The sequence below is a fragment of the Cnephaeus nilssonii genome (genome assembly GCF_951640355.1).
Source record: "Cnephaeus nilssonii genome assembly, chromosome: 17".
NCBI classification, from domain to species: Eukaryota; Metazoa; Chordata; class Mammalia; order Chiroptera; family Vespertilionidae; genus Cnephaeus; species Cnephaeus nilssonii.
Genome location: NC_137088.1, coordinates 29720238 through 29746613, shown reverse-complemented (window position 1 = coordinate 29746613; position 26376 = coordinate 29720238). Strand labels below are relative to the sequence as shown.

The 26376-nt window shown below is 45.3% G+C and overlaps 1 protein-coding gene across 1 annotated transcript; it reads right to left on the bottom strand.

The window, feature by feature from the left end:
- Window positions 1–1498: 1498 nt before the first annotated feature.
- Window positions 1499–25915, bottom strand: IL20RB (interleukin 20 receptor subunit beta). Its single transcript, XM_079795773.1, is given in 8 exon segments — window positions 1499–2630; window positions 7849–7991; window positions 11802–11952; window positions 14257–14381; window positions 18318–18508; window positions 20072–20198; window positions 25491–25566; window positions 25568–25915. Coding segments are annotated over 8 exon segments (954 nt in total). The 5' UTR covers window positions 25607–25915; the 3' UTR covers window positions 1499–2528.
- Between the last annotated feature and the right edge of the window lie 461 nt (window positions 25916–26376).

Genomic DNA, 26376 nt, shown 5'->3' with positions numbered 1-26376 from the left:
AACTGTGACCTCCTGGTTCATAGGTCGACACTCAACCACAGAGCCATGCCAGCCGGGCCCCACTGTAGAAGAATCTTAAAAGAACTTAGCCATGGAATCCCTGGCAGGACAGGTGATGGGCAGGTGCAGAAAGATTGCAAGTGGAGCAGCTGGTGAGGAGGCTGATGCAAGCGTTCAGGTGACACGGGTCTGACTTGGGTCTGGAAATGGTGGTGGAGAAAAATGCTTCTGATTGGTATATTTACATTTACTAGTATTCTTTATTGATACAGTGAGTCAATAAGCCCAACACGATTGAATAACAAGACTAAGTATAAATGCACTCTACTCACCTTTTTTGAGAATTCATTGTATTAGCATTTGCTCTTTTGTGTATCCTTATGGACTCATGACTTTCCCAATTTATTGTCAGTTGATGTCAGCCAAGATTCTCCTTTGGGATGCTCCTTTTAGATTCTCCTTTTGGCATTTTTGTTCATTGGACCCTGACGGTAGGACTAAGAAAGCTGGGCTTGATCCTCGGTTCAGGCCCACTCTACTGGGTTGAGCAATAGCAAGGTCTGCAACACATAGTCAGTCTCCATTGTCATCCTATTGGAGTTACTACTTGTGCCCCGTTTTACTGTGAAAGTGTCCCAGAAGGGAGGAAAGGAGGTCTGGGGTGTCAGGATATAGTGCTCCAGGAGAGAGAAGGACATAACCAGCTACAGAGAAGGCAGCCCCTCTGGGGACTAGTTTAATGTCTGGTGTGTTTGGGCTTCAATGAATGTATTTTGGGGACCTGAGAAAACAACAGAATAATCAAGAGAACTTTCTGTAAACCCACATATCTCAGCAAGAATGGATGGGCCCTGGGACAACTGTGAGAGACTCAAGCAAAGGGAAGTCATGGGTCATTTCTGGGTTCTGGACTTGGACAGGTACAGAGGGACAGTGGCCAGAGTGGAGAGGCTCGGAAGAGGGAAGAAGAAATGGGGTGATCAGTGAAGTAGAATAGTTTTTATTTTTGCAAACTGAAAGTATGTCTCCAGTGTAAGCCAAATATAAAATTAACAAATACTCTTCACGAAAGAGTCAAACAACACAAAAGCATACAAAATAGTACAAAGGAAAAGATCTTCAAGTATCTCATCTTCCTAGAGAGACCCCAGCCTTTGATCACTTGAAACCCCAGCAGGTGGAGAGAGGGTTGTAGGCCTCTATCTTGCAGGGGAAACACCTGGTTGAGGCAGTTAGATGGTCCCCACTGGGCTGGCTGGAAGGGGACCAGGAAGTGGGCATGGAGACAAACCACTCAGAAGCTCCAGAGCTGTTAGGGGTGGGGGCTAAGAAGGGAGAGGCACAGGCCTTGCCCATCAATCCCTTTGCCAAAAAAAAACTTCCCCCCTCCATTCGTCCTCTGACCCTCTTTTCCTCCCCTAGTGAAGAAGAGGAAGAGGAAGAGGCTTCCAGAGGCAGGCCTCCTAAGGAAGAGAGATCCCCAAAGGGATTTCCTGTGGAGTGAGGCCTCCAGGAAGACCCAGGAGCACCCTGACCAGGGGAGGCCTTGGCCAGCTGCCTCAGTTGGAGTTCTCATGTGACCAGAGGCTGCCCCCTTATTCTTCTCCTGCCCCATCCCTGACCTAGGGTCGCCCCTGTACCTCCTGACCAAAGGTTGTCTTCAGTGGCCTCTCTGGACTCAAGGTCCTTGATGTAACTAGAAACCCTAAAGATCACTTTTTTGGAAGAAAGAAACCAAAATGATTACCCAAGGTGACCCCTTTCTACTTTTACTTCTATACTTTAACAACTCTACAGGAAAAAGGAACATAGCAAATATCACACTTACTGACGTCCTTCTGCGTTGTCGTCTCATCATACACATACATTTTAGCTGCTGTCCTCCATGTGCACACACTATTTACTGTTTATAGTATTTCATGTACTCACAGCATTCCTCCTCGTCCCAGTTTCACTGTAGGGCAGGCTTAGCCATTCACCTCTGCACAGGCATTGGCTTAAAGTGAAACCAACACCATTGTACCCATCCTTCCTTTCCTTTTTAAGGTTTCCTCTAGGAAAGTGGGATCTCCAAACCCACTTGGTGTATAGAGTCTCAGATCATGCCTGTTATACTTTTACATACTGCTCTTCAGAAGAGCCGAACCAATGCAATGTACAGCGTCACCAATTTCCCTACCGCTCTGCCAGTGCTGGATATATATATGGTATAACAGTGGTATAGTTAATCCACCCATTCCATAGATGAGAAAACCGAGAGCCAGAGAGACCAAGTCACTTTCCCAAGGGTCATTCAGCTAGTGGATGGCAGATAGATACAATTCTGCAGGCACATCTGCTCCCACTCAGTGCTTTGTCTGTCAAACCACTCTGCCTCTGACAGTTGCTTCTAGAAATGGACACAGAAGGCTTTTCTGACTTCTCTTGTCCTTGGAGGAAAACAGAAACACAGAAGCACAGCCTTTCCCCCTGTGTCATGCAGACCAGGTTTCTTAGCTTCATCTGGGCCCTTCCCCGAGCCTCCTCGATCAGGTCCTGAAGAGTTCCTCAGAAGACAGCACGGTCGTGGCACAGGCTTCCACCTCTTCCCTTCTGCAGCTGATTAACTTCTGGGGTGAATTGGTGATTTTCTGAAAAGTAATTCCCATTAATATTTATTAGATGAATAGTAGTACTAAAATAGTAGTTGTAACACTATCACAAAAATCCCAATTATTTGGTTAATTAACTTTTAAGCAGCAAAAGGCCCCCAAACAATTCTAACTCCTAGATCAGGGCCTTCCAGCATTTACAGAGATGTCTCCCAGTCCACTGAACAGCAGATCTGCTGGGATCCAGCTTCATCAGTGCTCCTTCTCAGGGACCCTGCCTCATAAAAGCCCAGAATGTAATTCTGGTAAAAAAGGAAAAAAAAAAGTCTAATTTTATTCTACCAGAGAGCTCTGAAAATAACAACCTGGTCTGAGATGCTCTACATACAGCACCTAGCAGGGTGCCCAGTCCAGAGATGGCGCTCCTGAAACACAAGTCCATTTCCTACTCATATTTCATGTTCCTGCCATCTTCTCCCAGGGACCCCAATACATAATCAAAACCAGCTGTAAAAATGCAGGTACCAACTTTTCAGAGGGACACTCCCCAACCACTGCTAACCCGCTCACCTCCACCAAGTTCACAAGGTCCCTCTGCCGTTATCTTCCTTTCCGCCCCCCCCCCCCCCCCCCACTTCATCACTCCGAAGCGTGGCATGTGAGCACAGATAAACAGGCACAGGGGTTTCCTCCACCTCCGTCCCCAGGAGGCAGTCAGTTGGCCTTGATCCTTGTTTGTAAAGAGGCAGCTTCAGGGGATCTCACTCTTAGTGTCTTGGGCAGATCATGGGAAAGGACAATGCCCACACAGGGCTCACTGAGCAGGGCTACCTTTGTGGAACCACCACCAGTTCACAGCTGCTGGCCCAGTTAGATTCTCAGGACACTGGCTATCTAAATCTGCAGTGTTATACTTGATTATTTTTTAAATTCTGGAGCAGCACTGTCCAATAGGAATATAATGTGAGCTACAAATGAAATTTAAAATTCTCTAGTGGCACATTTTTAAAAAGTAAAAAGAAACAGGTAAAGTTAAAAGTAATCATATATTTTATTTAAAATAAATATCATTTCAACATGTAACTAATATAAAAATATCAATAAAATATTTTATATTCTTTTTTTTAATGACTCTTCAAAATCCATTGTGTTTTCTATTTACAGCACATCTCACTTGAGACTTGCCACATTTCAGGTGCTCAACAGTCACATATGGCGAGTGGCTACTGTACTGGAGAGTATAGTTCTAGAACATTAAAGTAAAACAGCACAACCCCAGAATTTCAGAAGGTGCAAAACTGTTGTCCCACAGGTTAGAACAAACTTTCAAGCAAGGTTCAGCTGACATATATCAGTTTGAATTCGTTTTCAAAGTTTAAAAATCAGAAGATTTCTCATTAAAGTCTAGATTTTTGTTTCTTTGTTTGTTTCTCACTTAAAACTTGAAGATCTTGTAACACTGGCTCATGTGCATTCCCTCTTGGCAGCAACCTGCTGGAACTGAGAAGCAGCTGTCTTGTTTAGTCGGAACGTGTTTGCCATGGTCCCCACCATCTGACCCTATTGAATTACAGTCATTGCACTGCACACTCTTTTTTTTTTTTTTTTTACCTATCTGGGCCCCAGAGGCATCTGATCTCAGAAACTCCATTTTCTATGAAGCGCACAAAGTCATACTTGGGATGGTCTATTGAAGAATGACTAACTTGGGGCCATCTTTATGGGGCCACCCACATTACAGTGGAATGCGACAGCAAGAAGAGATAGAATAAAGTGAGTCATTCTCACTTTGGCACCAAAGCCTCCATATTCATGAAGCAATTATGGATGAAAGACAAGGAAAAGAAATTATATTTTTAGATATGGAATATATACCTATAAGTCTTAATATAATTTTCCTTGCATATGTGTTTCTGCTTTAGAATGTTACTTGGTGATATCAACTTGAATGCAAAGACATTCTTAATGGTATATTTCAGAGTGCAATCATCACCAACTACAAAATTATAGATGTGGACATGAAATATTTAGTCCAAACAGATAAATAAATACTCACAAACTCAATAGGGCTTTTTTTTTTTTTTTCATTCTTTTTTTCAATAGGGCTCTTTAAAGAGTTGTCAAGGATTTTCACTTGGTAATTTTCCATGGTTTAATTGGAAAGATGTGTGTATTTTGCAAAGATGACTGGAAGTTGCTTTTTTTAATAGTTTGGAATATTATCTATAACTAATGCAAATGTTGAAGTGCAGCTAGACTATACCAAAGTCAAGGCTGAGAGGTAGGGAGATGGCGGTGGTGATGGACAGCTCCAGAATCTGTTTGGGATTTAATGGATGCTAGTGATCTACTTCTCACACAGCACTATGGGAAATGCATATACTCAGATAAATTTTCCACTTAAAAACCCTAGGGAGAAACAGTAAAAATTAAAAGCCTCGTGGAACGGAATGCATGTAGGAACAGACACTGAAACTATGTAGAAAGAATGATAAGGAGAACAGAGAAGCAAAAGTTAGTCCAAGGTAGTGATATCTACCTCTCGTGGGTGAAAGTGGTCATACTCTCATAGACTGTCCTTGTCTCTGGTTTCATCTAAGTTGTTTGGGTTTCTCCAAAAGCTACTTATAGGGTGTGGCTCATAATGCATTAGGATTCCTAGGACTTCTTGTCATTTGAGGGCTCTTCATGTGCATCTGAAATTCTATAAGGAACTGGCCCTTTACATGGTTCTTCCCCTGACCCTTTACTCTGTGCTCACTAACAAGACACTGGGTCCTGGAAGGATTCTAGTGCCCCTGATCCTAGGAAGGAAACTGCTGGGCTGATGAATGTAGGACCAGAAGAGGAATAGTGAGAGAGGGTGTTAGAAATGGAATGGCCTGTGAGTAGAGGGTAAGCATGGGCAACAGAGTTGGAAGGAAAACCATAAAGGGTGACTGCTTGATGGAATCCAACTGAGGAAGGCTGAACTGGGGAAGAAGAGCTAGTGGACCTGCCCGAGCCAGCAACGCTCCCCCCCTTCCATTATCATCATTTTGGATTGGTTCAGGCTCGCCGCTTTCACTGCAGGGAACCGCTTCTACTTATGCCAGAGGAGCACCAATCAAGCCAATCTCCTGCAGATAACGCCTTCAAAAACTGATCAAAATAGAAAACTAGCTTCCTTGAGTCACTGGAGAGCAACCGTAAGTTGACACTTGGAAGAAGGGAATGTCACTGGACAAGTTTCCCCTTTTTTACAGTTCCTTGTCTGAGGGCACGTCTCTCTTGGTGCCATGAACAATGACAGTCCTACTGGCTTGAAGAACCAGAAAACAGGTATTGGGTGCAAACACAAAAGTCAGAAAGTGACAGGACCAGATTAAGTGTTAATGGACTAAACATTCCAATTAAATGGCAGAGCTTGTTGGGATGTTTCGTTTTGGGTTTTTTTTTTGTTTTGTTTTGTTTTGAAAGGTTAACTATATGCTACTATAAGAGACACACTTTAAATGTGAGGGCAGAGATAAGTTTAAAGTAGAATCTGAAAAGAAGATAAACCATACAAACAGTAAGCCAAAAAAAAGGCTATATTGATATCAAGATAATGAGTAATGCCAGAGAAAAAGAGGGACATTTCATGATGATAAAAGGCCCAATTACTCAGGAAGATATATCAACCATAAATATCCTAGCTCCTAAACAGAGCTTCAAAATACATGAAGGAAAAACTGACATAAAGGACAAACAGACACCACCACACTCATAGTTAGAGATTTTGTTGTATCTCTCTCAATTACTAATAGAACTACACAAAAGTGTGAACAGTATCATCCAACATTTTGACCCAATTGATATTTATAAAACACTACACCAACTACTGCAGAATACACATCCTTTTACACTCCAGGGAACCGTGAGCCACGCCTCCCCCCCCCCCCCCCCCCCCAATCCAAGTTCTTCCTGAAGGGAATGAGGCCTGCCCTGCCTCCCGTGTTTGATACACCACATTGCCTTCATGGTTAGCAGTAAACCATTTAGCAAACCATTCAGACTGGGCTGGGGGGGAAGGGGGGGGACTGATGAAAAGCACATTGCTAAGCTTTATGAAAAGGGCAAAATGAAAGGAGTCAATACTCTCTATGTGAAGCCTTAGAACAGTGCCTGGTGCTTAACCCTGTACTAATCTCAGCTAAAGTGATAACTGCCTGGAAGCACTGGAGAGAAAAGGAGAACGGGCTTCAGGCAGCAGGGTGGAGGGGTGTCCTGAAGACTGCATCAGGGAGAACCGTTCCTCCTGCGTGGGGAGAGTACGGCCCTCCCTCTCAGGGCCATGCAGCTGTCACAAAAGTGACTCCTGCCAGAGCGATTCCGGGCTGAAGCAGAACTACAGGAATGTGTAGCTGGAAGGCAGTTCCAGCTCCAGTTGCTTCTGAGGAGCTGGCTACTAACCCTCCTCCCAGGAGAGAGCTGTGAGAAGAAATCTCTGAGGTGATAGGAATGGGTTTGATTTTGTTGTTTTGTTTTGGCTCTGTGTTGCTTTGTGTGTTGAGGTCTGGCGGATGGGCACAGGAGCCAGCCAGTGGAACATGGGGGTGGGGGGTTGCGGGGAGGGGGGTGCTGGAGGCCTGCTTTTGCTTCTCCCAATCCTGGCATGGGCACACAGGACTACCCACCCTGGAGAGACTCAGACCTGTGGGCCAGTGTCCCCAGGAACGAGATAAGAATCCTGGGCTTGCAAGGAGCTAAGAAAACAGATGGAGATCCTAACCTTTGGGGCAGGTCCAGATTGTTCCTGGCCCCCAGCCAAAGCAAAGCACAATCTATGCCTCCCACATCCACACCCACGCACTTCACCCTGAGAACCAATGAGGCTCTTGGCAGGTGAATTGAATATGTTGTGTTGGAACAAGTTCCTGGATGCAGCTGCTGTTATAATCATGGGAAGGGGCCAAGAACCCTCGGCAGACCAGTCTGGAAGGGTTCGACTGTGCGTGACTCCTGAGCTGCCGAGCATCCATAGCTGTGCTACACCCCTGCTCGCTTGGCCATGCCAGGTCCTGGGGGCAAGCAGGAGTGGCCTGACTGAGGAGGGTCCCCACTCCCTGGAGAAGGGAGGATTCTCTAGCCTCTCTGATTAGAAGTGAAGTCCTGTGCAAGCTCTTCTGCCCTCTTGGCGCAAATTCTTGTCAACCAGGAAACGTGTGCCCATACCCAACTACAGCCCAAACTACATCTGGTCAGTATCGTGCTGAAAGGAAAACAGAACACTTACCAAAGTGTCGGGGAGCACCACCACGGGGCAACAGGAGTATCGGAGCAGCCGGCCCATCTTCCAGATGGAGAGCGGCACAACCACAAGGATCAGCATGAAGCCAACAAATGCAAACAGGGCCAACGCCAGGGGGAGGGTCTCTTCTGGAAATGCAAAGATAAGAACAGGCTTAGGAGACACAGCGAAGATGAAATCTCCAATCCTGGGCCTCCCTCACATTCCTGGAGCTGGCTCTGCACATGGCCAAGACAGCAGATGCCAACATCCTGAGATTGGTTGTATGCCCTAGTGACTGAAATTACCACCACTAAAACCATTTTTCTAGAATCCAGATTGAGGCTTGGTTTCCAGAAAGCCCTAGGGAAGATTAAAATCATTTTCTTGGGAAAAGGGAGGAGCATCAACTGTTAAACCACTGGCTGTGTTAGCATGTACAGGACCGTGGGGCCATGGCCAGGAGGACGGGCAGAGTGCCAGGCCCCCCGCAGGATGAGGGGGTGGGGGTGCTGAAAAAGAACAGCACAGAAAGGAACTAGGCAGTAGGTGGTAAAGTGTTTCACAACTTGCTCTTGGCATTGATTCATCTTTGGGAAGAAAATACTGAGTTCAGAAAACAGTCACATGATAACTATGATATATCAAGCCCCTACTATGGTTAAGTGACTTACCCCAGGTCACATAGGTAGGGCTGGCTCCAAAGCCTGCATTCATTCTAAGTAAATGGGTAAGAAAGTGCCAAGTGGGAGATTTGAAGATGCAGAAGGGGCATGTGTAATTTCCCATCATGTAACTGGAAGCAACTCATGTAGCCCCTCTAGGCTGCATGCTCACCTGCAGTGTGAAAGGTGGCACAGCCAAAGAGGCTGCAGAGAAGCTGGTGGCCCCACATGTGTGGCCAGGGGCACTGTACTTTGTTTCAGTGCTTTTGGAAAACATTTTGGCAGTATACATCAAGAGATACACAAATGTTCACACCCTTTCATCCACTCCTCTGAGTACATTCCAAAAACATGATCCCAAGAAAGGAAACAATGATATGCATAAAGCAGTTCACAGCAACATCTGGATTAGAGCATCGGCCTCATAACCAGTCTCCCTCTGCCCAAAGTGGCATATCTACACTTCCCACCACTTCCAGGCATGCTCTGTGCATTTTCTTCATAGCTCACAAAGGAAGCTATCTCATTTGTTTACTTGTCTATAGCCATCTCTCTAACTAGAAGGTAGGGATATCCCTGCTGTATCCCAGGGACTAGACCAGCAAGTGGCACATTGTCAGTGCTCAATAAATAGTCATTGAATGAATGAATGAATCAATCAATCAATAACCATCATCTTCAAAAGCAAATGGAAATGACTTAAATATCCAAATAGGATATTATTTAATTTACTAGAGGCCTGGTACATGAAATTCATGCAGCGGGGGTGGGGTTGTCCCTTAGCCAAGCCTGCACCCTCTCTAATCTGGGACCCCTCTCACAATCCAGGACTGCGGGCTCCCAACTGCTCGCCTGCCTGTCTTCCTGAATGCCCCTAACCGCTTCTGCCTGCCAGCCTGATCACCCCCTAACCCAGGGGTCCTCAAACTTTTTAAACAGGGGGCCAGTTCACTGTCCCTCAGACCGTTGGAGGGCCAGACTATAGTTTAAAAAAAACTATGAACAAATTCCTATGCACACTGCACATATCTTATTTTGAAGTAAACAAAATGGCAAAAACACCTGCATGTGGCCCGCAGGCCGTAGTTTGAGGACGCCTGCCCTACCAATCCCCTGCCAGCCTGATTGATGCCTAACTGCCCCTCTGCCAGCCTGTTTGCCCCCAACTTCCCTCCTCTGCTGGCCTGGTCACCCCTAACTGCCCTCCCCTGCAGGCCCGGTCACCCCCAACTTCCCTCCTCTGCCAGCCTGGTCACCCCTAACTGCCCTCCCCTGCAGGCTTAATTGCCCCCAACTGCCCTCCCTTGCAGGCCTGGTCCCTCCCAACTGCCCTCTCCTACTGGCCATCTTGTGGTGGCCATCTTGTGTCCACATGGGGGCAGGATCTTTGACCACCTGGGGGCAGCCATCTTGTGTGTTGGAGTGATGGTCAATCTGCATATTACTCTTTTATTAGATAGGATTATGGGACATTAGCATGGTAGGTTAGGAATTCTGTTATTAAAATGAGAATTAATAGCTTTAGCCGATTTGTCTCTGTGGATAGAGCATCGGCCTGCAGACTGAAGTGTCCCGAGTTTGATTTCAGTCAAGGGCACATGCCTTAGCAGGTTTGATCCCCAGTAGAGAGTGAGCAGGAGGCAGCCAATTAATGATTCCTTCTCATCATTGATGTTTCTCTCTCTCTCTCTCCCTCTCTCTCTTCCTCTCTGAAATCAATAAAAATATTTTTTTAAATGAGAATTAGGATATACACAAGCTTGTTCACTACAGCATGGTTTGTAGTGGCAAAGACTGAAAGCACAGAATATACCTATTATCAGAGGGATAATTACATATATTTTGGCACATATATATTGGCTTATTCTGCATCTTCTCTGCAAATGAGGTAGAAACATGTGTACTGACATGAAAAGATGTTCACAATATACTACAGCGAAGAACCAAGAAACAGAACAATAAGCACAATAGTGCCATTAGTGCCTGTGAGTACCGATATCATGCAATAACTCGCAGATTAAATGCTAAGCTTGCCAAAATAAACATTCTCAGTGGAAAACATGTACCTCTTACTTTATATACTTCTGTGTTGTTTCAATTTTTAACAAGCTTGACTTATATGGTTTTAAAAAGTAGTATAAAATGGCAATCAGAAAATCTATTTGGGAAATGTGATGGATATTTGTGAAAAAGCAGGCACAAAGCCTATGTGCAATCCAACATGTGTCCACATGTGGGCAATGATGGAAGAATGACACCCTTCTGGAGGGCAATTTGGGAACAGCAGTTAAAATCCAATGTGTATGCCTCTGACCAAGCAACTCCACCTCCAGGAATGTATCCTTCAAGTCTACCAGCAAGATGATCTATGTACAAGGTAACTAATTAAAGCATTGCCAGCAATTAGCAAAATATTGCGTGGGGTGGGGAGGAATGAAATGCCATTCAATATGGAGCTAGTTAAATTAGTTATATATATACAAAATGGAATACTACATAGCCATAAAGAAAGATGGAGTTCTGTGTAGATATAGAAAATCTATAAGATATATAAAGTGGAAAAGATAAGATTCAGAATAACAAATGGAATATGCTACCATTTGTGCTAAAAGGAAAGGTAGAAAGGGGAGCCTCCATGTGTATTTTATATTTTTTGAAACTAAATGTGCAAAATATTTATTTTTTTTAAAGACTAAAAAGTTATATACAAATATGTCACTAGTGGTGTTTTCGTGGCAGAATTGTGGGATGTGGGGTTTTGTTTCTTTTCAAAGGGTTTTTAAACATTGAGCGGTTTTAGACCATAAAAAATTTATGTCAAACATGGAGTCTATAGACTTCCCATAGGCCCCGCCTAGCTGAAAGCAGCTGTGATGTACAGTGAGCTGTCTCCTCATAAGACTGACTCTCAGCCCCTGACTGCCTCTCCTGCCACCCGCCTCTGATTCAACAGTAAATCAGCCTTGCAATATCTGGCCTCAGGCCTAGGGACCTTTCATGGGAAACAAAGTTCCAGACAGTGGCTCAAGGGACCGCCACCCAGCCCCAGAGTGGACTCTCGCCTATAGGGGAATTGGAGTGAAGCACACCTTTACCATAGGAACCCATCCGGCCTCAGAAAGCAGGTCAGTGAGGCCACGGGAGATGGAGAACCAAAGAAACCCAGTAGGCAGCCGAGCATCCTCGGGGGGGGGGGGGGGGGGGGGGGGGCGGGGGAGGGGGGAGGGACAGGGGGGGCGGGGAAGGGGGCTGTCACCTGTGCAGGACCCCAGGGAACAAACAGGCTATCCTTACCTTGCACCTTGACACATTCTGCCTGGCTGAAGGAGCTGTGCCTCCCGATGGCCCTCACGAACGTCTGGGCCTTCACACAGTACACAGCCGCTGGCTCCATGGTTTCCAGGTGCACTGGAATGCCCCTGCTCCTCACTATTTTGACATGTTCCTTTAGGAAAGTGATCGCAAACTCATTAGTCAACAGAGCCAAATATCAACAGTACAACGATTGAAATTTCTTTTGAGAGCCAAATTTTTTAAACTTAAATTTATTCTAATGCCACTTCTTCAAAATCGACTCGCCCAGGCCATGGTATTTTGTGGAAGAGCCACACTCAAGGGGCCAAAGAGCCTCATGTGGCTCGTGAGCCGCAGTTTGCCGACCACGGCTTTAGGAGACCAGAAACCAGTTACACACTGAGGGAAGCAAGACAAGAAAGAGAGAGAAGAGCCAGGGAAGGAAAGCTGCAGCTCTCTCCTTTCCAGGTTGCACACAGAATGTTCCGTCATTCATTCATTCATTCATTCATTCATATCTGTTTATTATGCATGTAATATGTACCAAGCACTGTTGTAGGCACTGGAACATAGCATTGAACAAAACAAAGTCCCTGCTGTCCTGGAGCTTACGTGGGAAAAGACAGACAATATGTAATATTAACCGGGTGGTAATAAGAAAAAAAATAAAGCAGGGCAAGAAGGTAGAGTGATGAGGCGGCACCAAAAAGAATGGTTGGGGAAGATCTCTCCAATAGGATAACGTGGACAGAGAAGTGGAAGTCGGAAATACTAGTAGGACTGAGCTGGGGGGATAAGTGCACAGGAGCAATGGAACCAGTGGGCAGTGCCTCCTCACACATCCACCCATCTGTTAATTCATCTGTACACCCTTCCACCTCTACCCACCCCTTGTGGCCTGTGCTCCACTTCTCCCTGTGGAGGCTTGTTTGGACCACGCTTAGATGACTCAGGGTACATAATCCTCTCTCAGCATGGCCCTCCCAGTTACCATGAGTGGAAAGAGGCTCCATCCAAAGAATCTGAGGGAGGAGCTGCATAAGCCCTCCTGCCCGGGCCCTGATCTTTCCCCCCTTCCCCCACTCCATCTGCTTGGCTGGCAATGCCATGTCCAACCATTGTCAATGCCCATTCTACCTACCCATACCTTCCAGGGGAAACTACCCAAACTATAGTCCCTGTTGAGTGGATACAGAGGCATATGCCCTTCTTCCCCAGACACTGTTATGTGGTCAGAGGTACCCCTAGTCTAAGAAGGGTCCTCCATCAAAGGCCAGGCAGCAACCTGCGACTCCTAAGCTTGGCCTGATAAGATAGATAAGCAGGACCAATCAGATTTCCTCTCTTGGGAATTGGTCTTGAGAATAATTGGAGACAGAAACAGGGACTAAGGGGAGAGGACATAGTGATGGGGAGGGATTAGGCCTGAGAGGCCTTGAGGGATGGTGAGGCACAGCCACAGGAATGTGTAGGAAGGACTGACAAGGAATCAGGGCTTGGGAGTAGGCTGGAGAGAAGGCCACAGAAAGAGTGCAATAGAGAGGACCCACCAGAGGGAAGCAGGGACTCCACAGGCAAGGGTCCTTGGGTAAGGGAGGCTGTGCTGCAACACAGCTCTGGGCCAGCTCTGTTCATAGATTCTATCAGAATCCCTTATTGCACCATATTAATCCTTATGATAAAGTCTACCTTTGTCTGTGTTGATTGCAGTGGGCCGTGTCACCATATCAGCTTGGACAAACCTTCCACAGGTCTGACTATCCTCTAGTTCCTGCTCAAGTTCAACCCCTTCTGCTGCTGTGGCTGCTGCTGTTTGACCATTCCCTCTGGGAGAGCTGACCTCCCACCCATCCCAGCTTGCAGCAGCCGTCCCACAGGGAGGGGCAGCACCCCATCTAGGCATCCTGTGTGACCCACTGGCTCATAATTAGGCAGGGTTATCCAGAAGCCAGTTCCTGGCTCTCTGCCCTGACTTCTGCACCCTGCCCAGATACACACCCTCAAGAGGCTTGTGCCAGCCTCATGCATTTTTGAAATCTTCTGGCTGATCTGGAACTCCCTGGTCTGCGGTACCTAAACATGCCAGGGAGAATGGCTGAGAAGACAAGCTGATGGGGTGGGGGGGGTGGGGAGGAAATGTATTAAAAAAGTACTGTGAATCCAACTATGTTAGAGTTTGTAACAAGGAGGCAGCCCCCACTTCAGTAAATCTGGCCTGAGAAGGCTCCCAAGGCCTGGGATGGAGCCAAGGCCTGGGTTGGAACCAAGGCAGTTCTTTGAGGAGGAGGCTACTGGGATTGTCAGCCTACTCCCATCTCTCTTCTTTCTCACACTTCACTCAGCCTGGCTACCCCATACAATGAGCACTGCAGGGCCAGCTTTTCTCAACCACCTCTCAGAGGTCTGTGATGCCTTCGCCAAAGTCTGACTCAAAGGTCAAGGCCAGAAGTCTTACCTTGGCACCAGGCTCCCTCCTCCAGTAGGCCACGAGGAACTCAAACTGGGGTCCCAGGTCTTCCAGCTTAACCACCAGGTGGAAGCCATCCTTGGTGACCTCCATTCCAGGTGGAGTTAGAATGGCTGTTGGCAAGAAAAGAAAAGAATCAAAGCCAGTCCCAGACAGGACTGATTTCTGTTCTGGGAAACCATGACCAGTCATTGGTAGAAACATGCTAGGCTCCTGGGATGGGAAGGGGTTGGCTGTAACTTCACAGCATGCAGAAGCATGTCTAACCAATATCCTCCTGTACTCAGGAGGTGCTCAGTAAATGCTTATTAAATTATGAGCAAGTTTTTAAAAATGACAAAGATTACTACAATTCCCATGGATCAGTGATATGTTTGATATTTCAAACATCAGCAAATCAGCAGCCTGTGAAAGGGTAGGCCATTCTGTCCTCAGCCCAAGTATCCTTAATGGAGGATGTCAGAAAACCAGAGGGTTTTACAAATTCCAATAACCAACTCTAGAAATTGCTGGATCCCAAACAGATTGGCCAGCACTCCCCATGGATATTTTCCCATCAGCAGACTGAGAACAGAAGGGCCTACCAGGCAGTCTCTTGTCCCTGGCTAGTGATGATGGAGCCATACTTGCCTCTCAGATCCAGACACTGCAGGAACAGAAGGGCACCCTGATTGTTGGCTTTGGCTTGAAAAATAGAGTATAGTCTGAGCTAAATCCCCCTGCACTAGGGTCAGTGGACACTCAAAAGAAAGTCATTTCCTGCAGGGAGTTTTCAGAGAGCAAAGCATTTCCTGGCATTTGAAGAGCTGCCTGGATAGGGGACAGAAGGACTTGGGAAGTCAGGGACCAACTATGCAAAACATACCCAGTTCAGAGGCTTCAGATGAGCACACAGCACCACTAGTACTACCTCTGAAACACCTCCAGAAGGAAGAGAGATGTTTGACTACTTCAGTTTTAGGTCAAGCATGATTAGAATCCCCTGATCTCCATCTTTATTGAGAATAGAATTAGAAAAATTCTCATTTCAGTTCAGAGAATATTTTGACAGTGTTGGAGCAGGAACCTTTGTCCTGTGCACTCTACAAACTCCTTTAATCCATCCAGCAAACTTAAGAAAGTAAATACTACTCCTGTTCTACAGATGACGTAACTGAGCCTCAGAGATGATAAGTGACTTGCCCAAAGTCACATAGTTAGCAGCCAGAATTTGAGGCTGTATCTTTTCCAGGTTTCTAGACTCTGTTGTGTGAGTGTTTAGCCTCTGTACTTGTGGATCTCAGCTCTGGCTGTGCATGAGAATAACCTGGGGGAAATGTTAAACTCACAGTGAACAGGATGCACATAGATGATCTAAATCAGACTCTGGGGATGGACCCAGACATAAGTGGTTCTAAAGCTCCTCTGTGACTAGAATGTGCAATCAAGGTTAAGAACCTCTGCTCTCAAAAAGGCTTCCCTTTAAGAGTAGGAAATCTTGGTCAGGGCAGCCTTAAAAACAAGACTTTTCATATGTTTGGGGAGAAGTCAGAGTGGCATTTTGCAGAGACAAAGGAACAGACTTAATGCCCTTAAGTGCCACAATTTCATTCCAGCTCTGTAGCTAACTCCACCTGCCCAGGGCTCACACAGGATCACATCTCCCACCTTCTGGCGCAGGTACACAGACTCCTGTTCCTCCTCCTCCTGCAACAAAACTTTTTCCTGTTTATAACGCTCGTCTCAAGCAAAGTTGTTACTGCGCAAACCCCCACCCACATAGTTTTATAGCTACTTCTTTATCTCCCTCTGGCCCATGCCTTCCTTTCCAACAACAGCTGCCAGCCCCCAGCAGTGGTCTTGGCTGGAGCCCCTTGCTCCCAGGAGCCAGAGGGGGGTGGTTTGGGTGATACCCGGGCACTGTGGACAGAGGCAAAGCTGCTCCACCCTCCAGTGTCCCCCAGCCTGTCCCAGGGCCGGCACTGGGGTCCCATTGCTTCCACTATATCCTCCTAGTGCCTGGGCAGAAGAGCTCACATTCTGCATCAAAATTCCTATTGATTACATATTCCAGTGGTTCCACTCCTGCCCCCACCTTTTCCTTCCTCTACTCCATAGCTCTCAAGTGGGGCATGTCTAGGACAATAATAATACTTAACAATAGCTGAGTACTATAACAGGACAGCACTGCAATGAGTATTTATGTATTTCATTTTATATAGTTCCCACAACTATGCTTTGAGGCAAACTGCTGCCCTTCTTATAGATGAGGAGGCAGGGAGGGACCCAACTATCAATGGCTGAGCTGGGACTTGATCCACATCCATCTGACTCTAGAGGGCCATTTCCCCTTCAAATCAAGCTTCACCTTCTCAGCCAGCTTGGGCTTCCCCCACCACCATCCCCACCTTCTAAACCCTCCTGACTTCTACCCAATCTCATACACTCCCCAGGAACCTCTGACTCATCCACTACTGTCCATGCTGCTCTTAACCTTCTTTGTCCTCACTCACAGCAGAGGATCTTCTGCCACATCAAAGAAAACAGAGTTCACCAAAGGCCTTTCCCTGCCTCTCCTGCGGCTCCAAGCAGGACACATTATCGCCCTACCTGTCTCAGAGGAGGATCTGCCTTGTTCCTTCCTACCTCCACTCAATCCTCCACCCAGCAACCTAACCACACCCCCACCATTCCATAAAGCCGCTTCCTCAAGGACCCATTTAGGGGCCTCCTTCAGGCCTATCAGCAGTTCTTCCATTCTCCCATCCATGACCTACTACCTGCCCAGCCACCTACTGGTGCTCTCCCTTCACCTTCTTTTTAAACCCTGAGGTTTCCCAGGATCCTGTCCTGACTTGTCTTTGTCCTCAAATCATGTCCCTGGACAATCGCATCTGCTCCCAAGCCATGAGCTATTAATGTTGTGCTATGTGTCTGTCCTTAACCTGTCGCAGCCCCAGACCCCGATTTCCAGCTGCCAATCAGATATCTTGGCGTGTTATCTTATAGGAATCTCTATCTCAAAGAGCCCAAAGCCAGAAATATCTCCTATTTCTCAAGAGTAGTTTTCCCTCCTGGGTTCTTTGACTTGGATGACATTCTCACCAACCCCAACTAGAAGCTGGACACCATTATTGTCTCTCCCAATGACTGGTCCCCAAGCTCTGTCCTAACTCAGACATGTCTCAAATTAGTTCTCTCTTCCCCATCCCTTTCCCCACTCCTGGGATCAGGACCCATCTTGGCTCAGAGTGTTACCATCCCCTCCGGACTCTTGCCCCGCCCTGCATGCGTGTCCCTTTCACACAGCAGTCAGTGACTGTGAGACAAACATGGCCTAGACAATCTTTTTTCCCCATGACTTCCCTCTACTGATTTGATCAACTTTATGTCAAAATCCTTCACCATGTGACCAGCTGCTTCCTTACCCACTGGCTATTCAGTCCTTGCTCCTGCTACTCCTAAACACACACCCGTTTACACATTGGCTATTGTTTGTGCTCTGTCATATTTGACTACCTGTCTATATTCTTCCCTTACTTCTTTCTCAATCATTTGCCAAGTACTGTTGCTACAGAAAAGTTATTTATTTCCCAGTGACCATAGAAGGGCAACTATTTCTGGTGGCTCTGCTAAATATATAGATCCTATTGTGCAAGGAAAAGCTGCTCACACAGGCAACATGGGGTTAATGAGGCACCAGAGGGGAGTCACTAGATGATTTATTGAGGCGCTGTCAGCATGGAAAGAAGCAATCCTAACCCCATCTCCCCACTTCTAGAGCAGCTAGCTCTCCTTCCAGCTTTGCAACGTCAATGTTCCCAACACCTGCAGACCCTGACAGAGATAGAGAATGACTTCCAAAGCCTCTTTCAAAATAAGAAAGAGGGCATGTGGGAAGCAGTTGGCATATTTTTAAATGAACCAGTTAAGTTGTTTGTGTTCACAGTACTCTGGCTTTGCGAGACTAATTTGATGCTAAAAAGAATCCTGAAAACCTCAGAGAACATGGTTTCTGAAGGGGAAGGCTGGCGGCGGTGGGGGAGTAAAGAGAGAAGTAAGTATCTTACTTGAGTTTCGATTAAAGGGTGGCTTCAGGATGCTCCAGGCTGAAGTCTGTGAGCTTAGGATGGCCCTGACACGGAGGTTGTACGGCACGGTGGCAGTGATGTCATCGGTGACATCACATTCAGGAACTGTGGTAGGTGAGCACCTGCTGCTGGGGATCCAGATGTGGCTCATGAACAGGCTCTCATACTCTCTAGCCAAAGAGAGGAAGGCACATGTCACACCAGCTTCTCCCACCCAGGCTCAACCATGGTTGCAAGTAACTGCCTCATTCACTTGCTTTTCATGGGTCAGCAAAATAAGCATTTGCTCCAAACTCCAGTTCCTTCACCCTCCTCCCTGACCAACCAACCATTCTTCCTTACTACTTTTATGACCAAACAAAGAAAACCTAAGCACAAATCCCAATGTGTCCAGGTCTCTCCATCTCCACGGGTCACCACCCCAAATGCAGCCACTGTCATCCTTTGCCTTGCTATGGTCTCCTAACTGATTTTCCAGCTTCCACTCCCACTATTCTTCAAACCATTCATCACTCAGCAAATCATCATATTTCTATCCTTAATGGCTTCCAAAACACTTGGAATGGAATCCAAACTCTTTCCCATGGCTTCCAAGACTCTCTGGCCTCTCTCTCACTTCACCCCTACACATGCTCTCTCCTCTACACTGGCCTCTTTGCTGAGCTCTTTTAACCTTAGGACCTCTAACCAGCTGTTTGCTGTGTCCCAAATGCTCTGTCTCTGCTGTTCACATTGGCTGGCTCCTCCTATCCTTCAGAAATAGACTTAAATATCACTCCCCAGACAGGCCTTCCCTGACTACCCAATGAAAAGGAGCCACAGAGTTAACTGTCTTTCGCATCAGCCTTTTAGCTTCCTCCCAGCACTGATTGCTACCTGAAATTACCTGGAGCAGGGCTGCCCAGTAGAACTTTCTGTGATGATGGAAAGGTTCTATATTGGTGCCATTCGATATGGTAGCCACGACCACATGTGGCTATTAGGAATTTGAAATGTGACTTGTGTGTCTTGGAAACAGACATGGCCATTTAATTTAAATAGCTCTCTGTGTCTAGTGGCTACCACCCTGGACAGTGCAGACCTAGGTTTTTGTTTTCTTTACCTCTTTATTGGCTGCCTCCTCCTTTACATGCAGGCTCCCTATATCCAGAAACCTGGTCAACTGTACCCTGACCAGTATTTATTGTTAATGAAATATATTGAGCACCTCTGTGTCCCTGTCATTCCTCAATGGCTCCAAGGGCCTGAACACCTGCAGAGGAGCAGAGCCCGCTTGGCCCCTGGGTAGCTGACCTTTAGGGTCACAATTTCTTTTGGCTCATAGACAGGAAAACGGAGGTCTCCCCCACCCCCAAAGGATCTGAGTCTCCAGGGACCTATCCAGCTGAAGTCACAGTCAAACTCTTAAGATTTTCTACAGCATTAGACAGTTGACTTACCATTAAAAAGAAGCTCCACCAAAATGTGTTTATACACTTTTGGGTTCCCAGAGAGATCATTATCAAATCCACAGAACAATTTCCCTTGTTTCTTCAACTCTCCCAATGCCTGTGCACACAGAGGCAGCAGGTCACTGGAGATAATCTATCTCTGGGCTCACAAAGCTTCCTTGGGCTTTGGAATAAGGGCTGTGCCTCCAGCAATCAACTACTGTCCAAGGGAGAACAGCTAAGAAAACACACACACACACACACACACACACACACACACACACTCAATTCAAAAAAACTCACCCCTGGTACTCAACAGAATAGTGGATTGTTTCTCCACCCATGATCACTGGGCTCCATGTCAAGAGATGCTTCATGTTGGTTGACTGTATAGAGAGGTTCTGAGGGGCAGGCAGAAGGGCAACTTCATCTAGAACCAAGGCAGATAGACATGCTGACAGGTGGGCTCATATTGGGGGAATGCCACAGCTTTAAATTAGTTTCTAATGAGACTTCATATGTCTATGAACCAGAAACACCTCTAATTTCATCATACTTGTATAAATGCTAAATTAATAGTCACAATGGCTAATATTATTGAGCACTTACCACATTCTATCTAGACAATGTGCTAGATTATTACATGATTATCTTATTTAATCCTCATGACCATACTGGGAGATAAAGACTATTAGTTTCTCCACTGTACAAGTGGCAAAATTAAGGTACATTGTTTACAACTTTTATGCCAGATGGACCTAGATGCAGGCCTTGACTGTCACTTGCCATGTGACTCTAAGCAAGGCGAATAAACCTGAGCCTCCATCCCTACATGGCAAACCCACGCAGGCTCCTGCCAGCTCCTCAGCACCTCCCTCACCTGCTACTGCCATCCAAGAGACATGCCTACGCATCCCCCAGCAAGGCTGAATGGGGTATCAGCTCCCAGCTGGAAAGTGCAGGCTGGTCTGCTGTGGAGGGAGTCCAATCCAGATAGGCACCAAGCCAGCTCTGAGACTCCACCTCAGGCAGACTGCAGACCTCTGAGCCAGCCTGGGACACAAGCATCTGCTTGCACAGGTGTGTGTGGTGTGCCCAAGTATGCACACAGTTTGCACACAGAATGAAACAGGCCTATGACACTGAACATGCACTCATAAGAACTTTGGGCAGCCCTAGGGCTCATCCTGTGTGAACCCAGGATGCAGTGTGGCTTCTCTGCTGTGGTCCTTCTCTTCCCAGTTTCAAACGTTCTTCTTTTAATGCTAACACCTGCCTCCCCTTGCTGTTACAGTTGCAGTGATAACATCGAGAACACGGTAGGGCCTAGGGCCCTTGTACAGGACTTTTCATCTTGGTGTCTGTCTCAAGATTGGCACCTGTTGTTACCAAGCCCCATGACCACGAGGGGGTGAGGGTTGCTAGGGACACCCCGCCTGGTTTCCCTGCTTCTTTTGTAATGTAGGGCCCTGGTGATGCACCTCCAACCCACCCTCAGCTTCCATGGCCTGCCCTGTGAGGAAACACCTGGGGTATCCACAAGGGAGGCTTCCTGTCCTCCCCACCCCTAACCTTGGAATCACCCAGGGGGTGAAAAGAAAAGGGTCAGCTGCGGTGAGGTGGCACGGGAGGGCGGGGCATGGTCCTTTCTGACATCCTTCCTCTGGTAAAGTAACAAAACTTTTTTCTAGTCAGCTATGTGGGGAATGGAAGGCTATAGTTCATAATTTAATAGCTCTGAAATTGAAATCTCCGGGTCCAGATAGTTTCACTGGAAAATACTACCAAATATGTTTTTAAATTAACACTAATTTTACACAATCTCTTCCATGAAGTAAAAGAGGAAAGAACACTTTCCAATTTATTTTATGGGGCCAGTATTATCCCAATACCAAAATCAGACAAAGATAGTAGTATATATTTTTAAAATCACACAAGAAACTACAGACCAATATATCTCATGCACTTAGAAGCAAAAGTTGTCAACAAAATATTAGCAACCTAAATCCAAGAATTCATAAAAAGGATTATATACTGTGACCAAGTGAGATTTATTCCAGGTATGCAAGACTGGTTCAACATTTGAAAGTCAATTAATATAATCTACCATATCAACAAGCTAAAGAAGAAAAATCATACAGTCATGTCAATTGACACATGAAAAGCACTTACAAAATTCAACATCCATTCATGATACAAAGATAAATCTCTTCAAGTTAAGAACAACAGGGGATTATCATCCCTGTGGTAAAATGAAAACTGCTGTTTCTTTCTGAGCCCTACAGGCAACATCTTCAATATCCTTATGCTATTTGTTTAGAGTATTCCAAATTTCATTGTTGTTTTGCCCATGTTTGTAGCACACACACGGAATGTGAGATGGAAAAACTGTAATGCCCATGAACTACTGATTCCAGGAGACATTTAACAGGGTAATGTAGAAAGTGTCATGGCATTGCTAGAACACTAAATAGGAAATGACATACAAGGAACCATATTTCAGCTCAGACTCCAAGTTGAAAGTGACTCTTTCCACCTACAAAAGGTTTTAAAATGCCCTTCAATTGTTAGAGAAGGCTGACTGCAAACTTGGGAACACAGAGAAAGAAAGAGAAAACTGTTATCCATACGGCATCCTCATTAGCATGAAATGTCATCTCAATCAGCGAGGAGCAATATCTATTGAAGTCAAATCTCCGAAGAAACCAGTTAATGAAGACTACCGAATGTAAATGTCAAATGCAAAAATAAAAAAATATACTCAAGGGGAAAGAGAAACTTTGAAGCGCAGACAGGAAAAACACATTGGCCACAATGAAGAGTGTGAAAAATCTAAATTTCCTCAGCCACACTGGATGAGGGTTCTCACCAGAGCAAGAAAGCAATACTAAAACCCCCTGTATAATCTTTTTGTTCCTTGTGAATGTTTATGCTTTTGTTACTACAGAGAATTGTATTATTCTCATTCTAGCAGGTATCTCAAGAAGGTCCACTGGATGGAGGCTCTATTTCCAATAGAGACTTGAACTGGGTGACTGTGACCTGACTATTAAGATTCTGGTGCTCAGAAACTTTGGTTTGCCCACGCAAAACCAGCTAAGCAACATCTTTCCCATAGCGCTGCATTCACAACACTAATCTCTCTCTCTCTCTCTCTCTCTCTCTCTCTCTCTCTCTCTCTCTCTCTCTCTCTCTTATTTTCTATTGCTGTTGTAACAAATTGCTACAAATTTAACATATTAAAACAACACATTTATTATCTTACATTTCTATAGGTGAGAAGTCTGACACTGGTCTCACTGAGCTAAAATCAAGGTATTGATAGGACTGTGTTCCTTCTGGATGCTCTAGGGATGAATCTGTCTCCTGTTTCCTTGCCATCCTCAGTTTCTAGTGGCCACCTGCATTCCTTGCTCATGGCTCCTTCCTCAATCTTCAAAGACAACAATGGCTGGTTGATTCTATTTCATACTTCACATTTCTCTTGCCTCTTCTTCTGTCCTCCTATCTCTCTCTGTCACTGCAGCTAGGAAAGGTTCTCAGCCATCATCTTTTAAAACATATTTTTATTGATTTCAGAGAGGAAGGAGAGAGGGATAGAAACATGGATGATGAGAGAGAATCACTGATTGGCTGCCTCTTGCATGCCCCTGATTAGGGATCAAGCCTACAACTGGGGCATGTGCCCTGACCAGAATCGAAACGTGACCTCCTGATTCATAGGTCAATGCTCAAACACTTTTCCACCCTGATCAGGCAATTCTCAGCTTTTAAGGGTTCATGTGATTAGTGTGGGCCCACCTTGATAATCCATGATAATCTCCCAATCCCAAGGTCCCATAACATTAATCACAACCTTTTATTTTCCAAGGGATTAGCATGTACACATCTTTAGGGGACCATTATTCTGCCCACTGCATGGGCCTTGCACTGCAGGGGTACTGGCTCTATGAACTGACGCTATGCCCTAAAATTTCTCCCTCAAATATATTGAATTATTTCAAGAGAATTACCTTGTATATCACCAGAAAAAGAAAAGAGCAAGACTGACCTAGAACTTGGCTGCTAAACCGGCTGCTGGCATCACATCCCAGCTTCAAAAAGTACACAAACAAATTCATGCCCCAGAAAAGTAGTAGATTACTTCATGCTTTTAGAGTATAGTCGTAAGATCAGCAGCACCACATTCCCCAGGAGTTTATTAGAAAGGCAGGCTCTGAGGCTGCACCCTACATTCAATTGAACCAGAATCTGCATTTTAACAAGAGTCCCCAGGGAATTCATATGCATATTAAACCTGGTCTTTCCCCTTTGGCCTCCTCATCTTCTCCTTTGGGCTTGTGGAGGAATGTTTCCCTGACAACTGGTTTGTCCCACCAGCTAATCAACCAATCTACTAACTAACCAATCAGTCAACACACTTAGCCTATGCTAGACTGGGGACACAAGGAAAGATGCCTAGGCCCTGCCCTCAGATCAATGCAGAAAACAGAACACACCAAAGCAGAGTAAAAGAGGTCAGGTCAAAGGAGAGAGAAGTTTAGGAGGGGTCTGTAGGAAGAGGGAGCCATTTGGAATGACGCTAGGAGAATGGGATCGGGATGGGGAAAGGAAATAGAGATGGTGCTTCTAGTGGAAAACTACACCAGTAAAGGCCAGGAGGAGGAAATGAGGGTGTAATATGCCAACTGTGAAGACAGCAACCACCTGTGGTCCATATTTGTTTTCAAGGAGACGTGAGCAATAGGATCAGGGCCTGAATATGCTGGATCATAAGACAAACAGCAGATTTGAACACCATGTGCTGAGCAATTGGGAACTTTGAAGGTTTTTGAACTAAGAAGGGACACCATAAACTTGATGTCTAAACCAGTTCTAAACATTTGCAAATCACCTTAGCACTGATTTGTTGCCTGGTTTAAACTAAATAGAATAATTACGATACTTCTCAGTGTTAAAATAATAAAAATAAAAAAGACAGAAAGTACGAAAGGTTCCCCCTGATACTACAAAGTGCCCAGTACCTTGGAGTATTAAAATTAGACATTTTTCTTAAATGCAACTTGACATGATGAAACATCAAAGACTACAGAGCTGTGATTTTGGAACAATAAAGCATGTAGGTACAAGTATCCAGGAGTGGAGCAGAGAAAATTATGTAATGTTACTGGCAGTGAAAGTGCCTCAAACCAATTTTTTTTTTTTTTTTTAATGCTATGGAGTACCTACCTGCTACCTTTTCTGCAGTGACCAGGACAGATCCAATTTTAACAAGTTTTGTACTCATTATTAAGGTTGAAAATTGTGTCTTTTTATTCATGTGTATTTTGTTAGAATCTTTACTCTATTTTTTTGTCCCTACAGTTAACATCTCCAAGGCACACACAAAGACTGAGATAACTATGCTGCACCTTTTAAAACCAGATAATGAGATAAATAACAAGATGCATGGAGCTCTGCTAACCTTTAGACTATTTGTTTTGATGCTTTATCTTTCTAGATTGTTCTGTGGACATTAGGAGAGAGATTTCCAAACAGAATGCAGGATTTTTCTTTTCTTTAGGATGTGGGGATGGAGGTTTAGGAGATGAGCAACCTTTTTGAAAACAGACTTAAGATGTTATATGTATATAATGCAACCCAAACCCTGGGAAAATATCTTTTACCTTCTTAACCTACATTCAATTCCCAGTCTATTGGCTGTATTCTAATTCATACTTACCTATGAGCAAACATGGAATCAAGGTGTAGAAAAGCCACATGATAAGACTTGTCGAGATTTCTTCTAAAATCTTCGTGAGGGTCCGTGTTTGGCAGACTCAGTTTGACCTGGAACATTGTTTCCTTTCACAATGCGACATCCTGTCCATCCCAGCCATCCTTGCTTCAGAAATCAGATGTTGGAGCTGAGGTCTCAGTTGTTGTGCAGCCTGAATTGTTCCGGAAAGAGGAGCTGGCCCAGACAGCTCAGAAGGGGCGGGCTGTATAGCACCTTCCTTTCTGCCCAAACCCAGATATTGATTGCATCAGGGGGAGTGGCTTGCAGAGTTCCAGAGAAAAAGTAACTCTGGGAACCTGAGAATCTGCCTGGGAAGATACCTGGGAAGATACATGGACAATAGGCTCTGTCCTGGGGGACCCTGGATGTCCCTAGAAACCCCATTGGAGTGAGCAGGCAGGATTATCTTACCCTCTCATCAATCTTCCACGTCTTCATCTTGAGTTCACTCAAGCTGGGTATTGATTCATTCTTTTTGCTAATACATATCCACTTCAGAAAAAAAAGTAGAGACGTTTTGAAAAAATGTTTTAATACCTTTTAAAAAGTCAGAAGTGAAGAAGAATATAGTTTCATATTCACTCGCATTTTTTAAAAGAAAACCTGGAAGGAGATAAAAAAAAAAAACTAACAAGATTGATTACCTTGGGGCAGAGGAAGTGGGGACTGGGAAAATGGAGAAAAATGGGAATGAGACTCTGCAAAGTATCTTTTTTTGTTTGTTTTGAGCATTAAAATTTTTTTATTGTGGTAAAATACACATAACATAAAATTTACCATCTGAACCATTTTTAAACATACAGGTCAATGGTATTAAATGCATTCACAT